The 10,836-nt window shown below is 37.1% G+C and overlaps 2 protein-coding genes across 3 annotated transcripts; both read right to left on the bottom strand.

The window, feature by feature from the left end:
- Window positions 1-195: 195 nt before the first annotated feature.
- LOC142523757 (nucleolar protein 16) lies at window positions 196-2,099 on the bottom strand. Its single transcript, XM_075627492.1, has 3 exons — window positions 1,691-2,099; window positions 570-691; window positions 196-485 (listed from the first exon to the last, which is right to left on the bottom strand). Exons 1-3 carry the CDS (start codon window positions 2,016-2,018, stop codon window positions 369-371), a joined length of 567 nt encoding a protein of 188 aa, XP_075483607.1. The 5' UTR covers window positions 2,019-2,099; the 3' UTR covers window positions 196-368.
- A 944-nt stretch (window positions 2,100-3,043) lies between these two features.
- On the bottom strand, window positions 3,044-10,515 carry LOC142523711 (ABC transporter C family member 4). 2 transcript variants are annotated; one of them, XM_075627444.1, is made up of 12 exons: window positions 10,216-10,515; window positions 7,237-9,417; window positions 6,379-6,699; window positions 6,226-6,312; window positions 5,502-6,125; window positions 5,237-5,401; window positions 4,850-5,144; window positions 4,553-4,767; window positions 4,140-4,445; window positions 3,759-3,822; window positions 3,422-3,661; window positions 3,044-3,333 (listed from the first exon to the last, which is right to left on the bottom strand). In XM_075627444.1, exons 2-12 carry the CDS (start codon window positions 9,325-9,327, stop codon window positions 3,233-3,235), a joined length of 4,509 nt encoding a protein of 1,502 aa, XP_075483559.1. In that variant the 5' UTR covers window positions 9,328-9,417; window positions 10,216-10,515; the 3' UTR covers window positions 3,044-3,232. The 2 variants fall into 2 exon arrangements, with proteins under 2 accessions (XP_075483559.1, XP_075483563.1); XM_075627448.1 differs by lacking the exon at window positions 10,216-10,515 and adding an exon at window positions 9,569-9,593.
- Window positions 10,516-10,836: the final 321 nt, after the last annotated feature.

The raw sequence follows: 10,836 nt of genomic DNA, 5'->3' as shown, positions 1-10,836 counted from the left end.
TTTTATGGGTTTTTCTGGTTGTTTATTGATCCTATAAAGGTCCTGTAAAATGTTCTTTTTGTAAATTTTGTTATCTTGTCACGAATTTCTCATGTCCTACAAATCTTTGGCGTGTGAGTAAAGATTAATTTCCTGAGGCAAACAAGTGCTGCCATCAATTTTGAACACATGAGCTGTTGCATGGAACCAGAGATATAAACTGAGAACAAAATCATTTTTCATTACCTGACATCAGCTGTATATTCTCGAGCATACAAGTTATATCAAATATAACATATGACAGAAGAAATGCATCCTTGCGAAACATAACTGGGGAGAGGGTGTGACCAAAGTTTAATGCATGCCCCTATGATTAGGCTGTCTCATTTTCAAGATCCCACTATCAACGGATTTTTATCTTTGAAGATATGGTACCGTTTGCAGAGTTTCTCCAGTGTCGCTACCGAATGCTGCATTTTGTTTAATTTAATATCCATGAACATGCTCTGCAGAACGAGAAATCTTTCAGGAAAACTAAATAAACCCATCAAATTGTAAATTACCAAGAAAACTTGACTCATCTTCCAAACCTGATAGTCATCACCGTATTTCTCCACCAATCGACCAACATGAAGCCTTTGGATGGCTGTAAGTGGTTGAAGGGACCCAGATTTGCCGTCAGTGCGCGTTTTACCGAGTGCAGACTTTAAATCTACAGTGATTCAAGTAATCATGCTACTAATAAATAAAATGGTAGCAAATCTCTGATACAAGAAGCACAAAGGAAAACGCACACAAACAACTAATAGAAGCAACACTTTTAACAGTGGAATCCTTTCTCATGTAGTTGAAAAGAAAACAAGGATGATAAATCCAACACATTAATCAATGGATAAATAACATATTAAGCTTGATGTGCTTTGTGTCGAATAAACTTAGAAGTGAATACAGAATATCTTTTTTGTTGGAACATTACCAAAGACAGACATGGAATGAATATATCTTGGTTTCACAAGTGCGATTAAAAGGGTATGCATCTAATTGTTCAGGGAAGATATGAAGGTAAACTGGAATACTTAAGTTGGGCGACCCATTGTGCACCCATATTAAATATTTATATTAGATAACTTCAAGAAATAAGAGTTCAACTAACTCTGGAGAACGATCATTGAATATTTCATAAAACGATGTCATGGAACCAAAATAAGAGAAACTAGGTGATAACACGGAAAGTGAACAGCACTGAACTCATGCAACGTTCTATCTGCACTTCTTACAAGTATCACTAAATTTAAACATATCTTCTGTTTACTTAGCTAGAGGTAACCAAATAAAAAACGTAGTATGGACCATTCATAGTGGCAAAAATAGTTGCTTCGAGCTACTTCAAACAGCTGGTGATCATGATTATTGCCTTCCGGTCATTATCACTCGACCATCAGAATTGCCTGAAACTGACGAAATTATACTTCACCAGGATAAGGATATCGAAAAGCACCTAAAATTCTAACCAGATGTCTCATGATCAAGAAAAAGTATTACATTGGTAATCTTCAGCATAAAAAAGAAACAACTTTTTTGTCAATCACCATGTCCATAAATTATTGGTTACATATACACACAATATACCTGAACGATCGAGAATAAGAGTCAAAACTAATGAAAAGCAAACAATATAATATAAAAGGCAAAAAATTAAATAGTGACCAACCATCTTCTTCGACGTCACTGCCGGAATCAATCGCCTCGAACTCCGATACAACGTTGTTGCCGGGGGGAGGCATCTGGAGAGAGTCGCTTTCCACGATGTGAGCTGTACGAGACCGCACGCCGAGGAAATTAGGGTTCGAAACAACACCGAATGACTTATAATTCTCGATGACGCTTCCCTTGTCATCCCATTTGGAAAGGGGATCCAGTAGAGATTTTAACTTTGGGGGGAGATTGAACGCCGGCTTGAATATGTGAGGATTCTTCCTCGGCAACGCCACTCTCACCTTCGCCTTCGATCTCTTGTACTTCCTCCTCGAACCCCCCATCACTGCTGTTGCTTCCTTCTCTCTCCTGAATTAGGGTTTATAAAAAGCACGGCAAGCCGATTCATAGGAAACCCTAATTTATATTACCATTACGTTACTGAAAATTTAGTTATGTCAGTATTAGGTAAAATAGTAAATTTGGTCTTATAATTTTGATGTTATTTTTTATCAGATCTCGGTGTCCAATTGTTCATAATCCATTATTTTATAAAATTTAATTTTTATTTTTAATTTAAAAAGATTAAACTCTAATTCTAAGTCATTTTCTTGTATTAAGCTTTAAATACTATTTGAATGTTTTAATGATTAAAAACTATGGAGAAAACAAGTGAGGTTAAAATCAGGAAATTTTGAAATAGATATAGAAAATTACTACGATTAGATCTTTTGTGAGACGGTCTCACGAATCATATTCACAATAAAAAATAATACTCTTAGCATAAAAATTAATATTTTTTCATGGATAACCCAAATAAGATATCTGTCTCACAAAATACGGTCCATGAGACCGTCTCACACAGGTTTTTGCTGAATTTGAAATAGATATAGAAAATTACTACATACCCTTCTACCTTATTCTTGCTTTTTTATTTCGAGAAATAATTTTGACGTGCCACTTTTTTTAAGTAAAAGATTTCATCATACGAAGTCATTCAAAACCAGATAAATAACTAATTGATCTTGTAAAAACATAAACAGTTTGATTCCCTAGTCGCTTGACAAAAACAAATATTAGACGAAGAATTCACAATCAATCTCCAACTTGTCGGCAAAATTGGCATGCAAAATAAGGCACGCTATGATCAAGAAAAAATAATTATGAAAAAAAATCAGACGTAGAAAATCACCTTTAAATAAGATACATTCTTTCATAATTCATGTGTATCTTCATCGAATTTTTTATCATCTTATAAAATTTAAGTGCTTAATACCATATTAATTTCTACTCACTTTATATAAAATTAGTTTTGCATGGTTCTATAATTCATTTATTATTTAAAAGCTAAATAATCAACTATAATTGGTGAATAAAACAAAAGTATTGTATATGGATGAGATGAAACCAGGAAGAAAATCTCCGATCAAAAGTTTAAAACAAACAAAAAAAGGCTTCACCTACAATACTAATGGTTTATTCATTAAATTACAAAACAGAACAATTAAGAAAGGCAACTCGATTTATTTGAGAGAGAATGAAAAATGGAAAGTTTTGCTCAAAGTTCCGAAGAACGGTTAGCATACTCCTGAACCAATGCTCCAAACAAAGATTGTCTCTCCAGTAAATGAGATGGTGAATCAAACTCCTTCGCCCTACCTATCAAACAAGAAAAAGGAAACATCGGTCAAACATTACAAAAATCGAAAGACAGCTTAAAATCTAACAAGAGATCAATTATATGAACCTGCATCAATGACCAAAACTCTGTCACAATCCATTACTGTGGGTATTCTGTGGGCGATGCTTATGATAGTGCATGCTGCAAAGTCCTCCCGAATGATTTTCTGTATCACCCCATCGGTATGTGAATCCACTGATGCGGTTGCTTCGTCCATGAACAGAAGTCTGCTTCTTTTTAGCATCACTCGTCCTAAGCACAGAAGTTGCCTCTGCCCGACGCTCCAGTTGTCGCCGCTGTCCACCACTAGAAAAGTCGAGGGAAAGGGTCAAAGAAACCAATATATATTCACTATATCAGTTGTAAATTTCACTGTGTAATAAGAAAAAAAATTCACATATACCAGCTGAATCAAGTTTTCCTGGTTTTGCAGACACCACATCTTTAAGTTGGCAACGATCAAGACTCTGCGTAAACAACAGTTGGGAGATTAGAAACAATGCTAAGACAGCTACCAACTTGTCTCCTATTGGCCACTCAATAACAAAATTGTAGAAATGAGCATGTGTCGCGGTACCAAAACCCATGAATAATAAACCTTTAGCCGATAATAAACAGATAATACAAACATATGTAACTATATTGCAAATCAAGAGCCATGTTTCAAGCGTTAGGTAACCACATGGGATGATGAAGTAATGGTTGCTCCTCGACACAAGTTTCTAATATCAGCATTTTTAGCGTCAAAAGAATGATAGCGCCAGCAAAATGGCTTGACTAGTACCTTCCATATATCATCGTCTGAGTATATTCCAGTGGGATCAATATTGCTTCTCACAGTTCCTTCAAAAAGAACAGGTTCTTGAGGAATGATTCCAAATCGGGACCTGAGATCATGAAGCCCCAATGCCGAAATGTCAATGCCATCAATGATTATTTGTCCTCCCGATGGTTCCACCAATCGAAATAAAACCTGGATCAGAGTTGATTTCCCGCCTCCTGTACGACCAACAACACCTATCTTCTCACCCCCAAATATGCTTAGAGTTATTCCTTTCAGAACTAAGGGTGTATCTGGCCGGTATCTCACCTATTTTATCAACGATTCCAACACATCCACGCATTGGAGTATCAATAATGAAATCATGTGTTTGAAACTAAAACACAGAATCAACGAAAATCAGCTCACGCATTTACCTGCAAGTCTTTGAGATCAACATTGCCATTTGTTGGCCAACTGATCGGAGGAAGAAAGCTCATGTTCTTCCATTCTGCCTCCGCTGGTATGACAGTGAATTGTTTAATCCTTTCCACTGAGACCATCCTATTTTCCAAATAGCAACTGGCGTACACAGCCCAGTATAGTACGGAGTTCAGGGACAGACCGTATGAGAGAGATAAGCCAACATTCTCTGAAATTTTAAGCAAGTTAAATCCCAAAGAGATAAAATTTGGAACATCAAAAACTTTTCTTGAATTTCTACTGCAACGAACCTGGCTTGATGATAGTGCTAGGTAAAACAATCAGAAACATTGTAGACACACATAGGATGAAGCTTCCCATTAGTTCTAAACGAAATCCCAACCACTCGTTGGATCCATTATTGTGAAAATCCATACGTATATTTGCATTGACACGATTCACATTCTCCTGGCAAAATCTTTCCTGCCTTCTGAAACAGCGAATCGTCATAACCCCTGTAATGCTCTCTGAGAAATGATGAATCACAGGTGCCTTAGTAATGGAATCTAATCGAGTCAATTCCCGGGATGTAGAAAGAAAATACCCCTGAAAGCAAAATAAAATTTTAATTTTGCAGTCATTTCAATGATGAAAGTATGTATTTGGCAAAAGTTCAACTGTCAGAAAAAGGGCTTTACCCGATACCAGATATTTAGCCAAGCAAGTGGAATCAAAAGGATTATAGTTGGCCAAGCATACTGGCACGTGATGATGATGATACTAAGAAGAGTAAAGTACATCGCGACAGTCATACTCATAAAGAAAGGAATCAATATATCAACGTTCGTCTGATCAGTTGATGCCTGCCCAAGTAGAAAAGGTAAGTTATAATGCATCTTCGCTAAATTATTCTTCATTTAATTAAACAGCATTCGTTTACTCAATAAATTTGGTAATCTGTACCCGAGTCAGCACTCTTCCAGAAGGTGTAGTATCAAAGAACGCCATAGGAGCATGCAGAATACTGTGAAGGATCTGCTTGAAGAAAATCTGAGAGGTTTTTAATCCCATAACTGTGACTAGAATACTTCTCACAATAATCAATAAAAACGCCAAGGCAGCAATCATAATGTAAACTTCAATGAACACAGAAGGGTTGAATGACGCTGCATGTTTTTCCGAAGTTTCATAGGCCAGCCAATAGTCAGATGCCATCAATGAACCTTGCCATACCAGAGATAAAAACAACACAATAACAACACCAAACCATCCAAAATATTCAGTGCAATATAGCTTGTACACATGTAAACCAACTCGTCCTGTTTCCCTTTCTTCATCTTTGATAAGTTTAGAACTTCCAAGATTTTGCGTGGATCGTTCTTCAGTGTGATTTCCACCATTTACTTCTCCGTGTCTAGAAGATCTCTGAGTAGATAGCTTTGGGGAAGTTTTGTTATCTTCATTTGTTTCCACATCAACAAGTTCCATAGAAGCTTCATGTGCCGTTACTAAAACTTTAAAATCCATGTCCGATTCTAGTAGCTTATCATACTTTCCAGATTGAACAATCGACCCTTCTCTCATAACCTGGTTTTAAGAACCATAGTCAAGTGTAAGATTTTAATAAAATGCCAGTCGAAAATTCTAAATATATTTATGGGTTTTCAAAATGGACGTTTTTACTTACTAGGATCTGATCAACGTTATGGAGGAAGTCTACTTGGTGGGTAACAAGTATGATGGTCTTGTCTCTAAGAGCTCCTCTGACACATTCCTGTAAAAAATTTATCGAGCTATTAGAAGTGTCACGTGTCATCGCAAAGAAACGGATTTTTTTAACCTTGAAAATTTCGGTTCCTGTGTGAGCATCAACAGCACTAAATATATCGTCAAGTAGATAGATATCACAATCTTGATAAACCGCTCTTGCAAGTTGGATTCGCTGCTTCTGGCCACCACTTAGATTGATCCCTCGTTCCCCGATTTCAGTTTCATCTCCAAACTCCATCATTTCTAAGTCTTTTTCCAAGCAGCAAACCCTGATAGCTTCCTGGTATCTCTTCTTGTTCATAGGCAAACCAAATAGTATATTTTCTTGTATTGTCCCATTCTGAATCCATGATGTTTGGGAAACATAGGCAGTAGTGCCACATACTCTGATCTGTTATTCATGGGGAAAAAAGCATTATGTTTAAAACAGTGAGTCGTGTTATTCACGTGCAAGCAATTTTATATTTAAATGATTGCACCAATTGAAAATCGGGTTGAGTTGAATCTTCAAAATTATGGAATAACAAGCAAAGCTAGGAACCATTCATCTGGATTTAAATGAGAAGAGGGTGGACCAGTAGCAATCTCGTAACTACTTGTGCTGAAAGAGAAAAAAGCGCCACAGCTAATTTAAATGTCTGGGATATGTGTGTAATGACCGCCTTGATTTGGAAGTAATAATGGCAGCAAAAGTTCGGGCATGGAAGTGGAATTATAAAATTGCAGCTTATATCGTTGAATCAAAATAAAATAATCAAAAATCATAATATAACAAGAATTCATACTCTTCATGGAAAGTTATGACTTTGTTTCTAATCCTGCAACATCAACATCAGTAATCAATCTTAGTGGGTACTAGGTAATTGACTAGATGATAAATGGACTAATCTAACACAAAGAACGCGGTAAACTGAAAAATAGATTGTACCTTTCCTGACAATTTATTCATCTCACCAAGAATCACTGCCAAGAGAGAAGACTTTCCGGATCCCACGGTTCCAACAATTGCTGCAAGCTCCCCCTTCTTTATCTCTAAATTTAAATTTTTCACCACTTCTTCTCCACCTTCATCGTCCCAGCTAAACGCCCCATTTTCCACTTCCACTGCCACATCTCCATCACAATTTTCGACCCTCTCCACCGATTTTTCTACCAACTCCTTACTAATCATGAACCTATCCAGCCTTTCAAGAGAGATAACAGCCTGTGAAAGTGAAATCAAAGATTGCGGAAAAGTCCTAATTGGCTCCTGCAACATCTTCAAAAGCGAAGTTGTAGTAAAAACAGTGCTAACAGATAGTGGAACCCCGAAAAGAATTGCAACCCCAAATGTAATTGCCGCAATAAAAGGTGGTACACTCCACATGACAATGATATTTGCCGCTATAGAATACATGAATTTAGATAGCCAACCGTATTCTGCTTCACGAATGGATTGGATTCTCTTGTTAAAGTGCTCTTCCCATGCTTGGAATTTGATCACACGCATATAGTTAAGCATCTCATTCGTTGCTTTCATTCTCGAATCACGATTCTTCATTATATTAAACTGGTAGCCGTTGTTCTTCTTAGTACGAAATAAAACAAACAACATGACCAATGCCAGTCCAAAGAGCGCAGCAAACGTGGCAGGACCTAAGTATCGATAAAGTATAACTAAAGCCACAATGATCTGTAATGGCATTAACCACAAGAAGTGAAGCTGCAGCATCATATCCGAGAGTTGTTGGGCATCAACGGCCATGTAGTTTACAATTTGACCAACCCCATGTTCTTGTCTTGCCGAACAGGATAGCCTTAATCCCTTCTTGTATAAAGAAGTAATAAGTGTGGATCGAATAAGCATGCCGAGTTTCTGGGTATTGAAGTTAAATTGGTGAGAACTCAAAACTTCCAAGAACTTCGCAACCAGTAGGATAGCCACAAGGTAATATCCTTCAAGAAGAGAACTCCTCTCCCCCGCTGTGAAACTAACAAACTGCTGGATGAGTACTGGCCCAACATACATGACACAAAGCCTAACAACTGCCAGAAAAGCAGTGAAAAGGAATTGTTTCCAAAAGCATCGAATCAGTGTTCTCACAACAGGGTGCTTCGAATTATCCTCGGGCTTAGGCCAATTTCCCGCAAAAAGCTCCGACATTCGTTCCGCTCTGTCTTCCGGCGAAAGGGAAGGTATGTCCTCAACCTTGAGAGGTGATTCGTAACCTTTCTTTAGAAGGGGATTCAACCAAAGCCAAAAGGCTTTAGAAACAATAGAAGCCGAAGCAAATCTAGTAACATTTGATTTGTCTTCATACAATCTCTCATCTCCGTCCATAACTGGATCGGAGTCCTCTACTACCGTGACCCCGGTGGACCCTTTAACTGCGACACCAAGAAGAACAACAGACAAAAGGAACACAACTATTGAACCAATGTCATCAACTCTCAAATCAGAACCAGCTTCATTATAAGAAATCATACGCAAAAGCCCAGAAGCAAAGAAAAGAGCAAAGATAACAGACTCCAAAATCCAGTATATTCGTAGCGTGACCGGATGAATAACAGCTTTAAATCTCTTCTCATGAACAATCAGAACAGCAATGACTCCATGAATGATCGCTTGAATCAACCAAAATAAACCATCTAGAGTTTTCCATGCTCTCGGGGCACTACTCGTAAAAGCAAAAATGCATATAACAATTGAACAAGCTGCAATAAGTAGAGTAGCTACGAGGCAAATCTTGAACCAAGAATCAGTTTTGACATGAACCCTCTTGTTACCAATTAGAGGCTTATTTGATTCAGACTCCGAATTCCCATTGGAAGTAAATCTTGAACACAGCTTATGAACTGAAAATCCAACCAAAATAACCAAGAAAATAATGTCCACAGAAGATAAAAGGGCTCTCTGAGGACATGGTGAGAGGAAGATAAATCTTAGCCACTGAACGAACTGAGAAAAAAAGCTGCTATTTGATGATGGCATCGCAGTTCCGGAGCAAGAAAGGGAGGTGATCCAAGAAGATGATGCCATATTGCCCACAAATGAAATCCCAAACCACGAACTTTTGGGACTACTTGTTTTAGTTTGTAGTATTAACTCCAACTTTCATCTCTTGCCGACCTGCAAAGCAGACAAAGCATTTAATGAGCACCCCTTGAATTGTGGGCAGACCGCCTAGACGTGTCCCTGCCTAATAAATAACGATGATCATGTAATATAATAAGACAATTATTATCCTAGATATCATAGAATTAAATATAGATTTGAGTACGTATGAGTTCAGTTCGGGTACAATATTCCTTCCACTGGGTTTAAGCTGAATTTTTCTTTCTTTGCTCTCCTTTGTTTATATTTTTCTTTTATGCAAGATAAATTATTATACAATCAGAGAAAGTTAACAAACTCTCTTTAATATAATAATAATGATGATGATACAATCAACATATTGTATGAATAAGATTAGCTTCTTATATTAACATAAACAATTCCACAATTTTTAAATCGCATTACAAGTCAAAAGGAAAAACAGGAACCAGACTTTTAGGAATCCCTCTTTAGTCTTTACAGCCCAAAAAAAAAAAAAAAAACCATCGACAAAACATTAATCATGAGACGAAATAGTGATAAGAAAAGGCTAAATCGAACTTTTTCCACAAAAGAGAACTAATGCATTTTCGGCCATAGCATAAAAGCGTCAAAACCATCGTTGAACAGTTCAAATCCCATTAAAATGGAACCGAATAAACAAACATGGAAAGTTACAAAATTGATGCTATGAATAGGTGATCACCAGGACTAAAATTATTAATTTTTGAAGCGGAGAAGAAGGAAAAAAAACATGGGAAGCAAGTAAAAAGTGAAAGTGCAAGTCAAATTACTCAATGGGTTCCAGCGATACGTGTGATAAACAGCTATTACCTGGTAAAAGCATCGGCGCTTGGTCTCCAGCGCAGAATCAAGAATGAAGGGGGAATAATAATTAGAAAGGACTAATAAACACAAATCTGCACCATTTCCGTGTGGAAAAATAGAGAGACGTGGAGGACAAAAAGAAAAAAAGGACTTTTGGTGGAAGAATCAAAATCTTGGACCAGTAAACGCCCGCGACCCGGAGATGATGACGATTCAACGAAACGTCGAGAAATATATTATAAAAAAAGACCATACAAAAAAAAAAGACGAACACGTATATATTTCTTTTCTGTGGTTTTTAATGGCAAAAAATATGTGAATATGAATCGATGGGTTGAACCATATGAATACGTTTGGATTGCTTGAAACGAAGGAGAAGATTACAAAATTTTAAATGATATTATATTATGGTGTTCACCAGCGGGGCGAGTATACGAGTCTGTCACGTGGATTTATAGCATTAAATGCGCATTCTGGCAGTGTGTAGACGGTCCTCCTTTCTTCTTTCTTAATCTTCTATACGTGGACAGATTGAATACTAGGTACTCATATTGTAATGATTTTTCGTGCGTCATGGGCAACTATATTCTGACAGGTGTAATTTCCCTCAAAAAATTTAATTAAATC

This window comes from Primulina tabacum, chromosome 2, assembly GCF_025594145.1.
Source record: "Primulina tabacum isolate GXHZ01 chromosome 2, ASM2559414v2, whole genome shotgun sequence".
In the NCBI taxonomy this organism is placed as follows: domain Eukaryota; kingdom Viridiplantae; phylum Streptophyta; class Magnoliopsida; order Lamiales; family Gesneriaceae; genus Primulina; species Primulina tabacum.
Note: the sequence above shows the minus strand (reverse complement) of the source record. Positions and strands in the feature narration are given on the sequence as shown.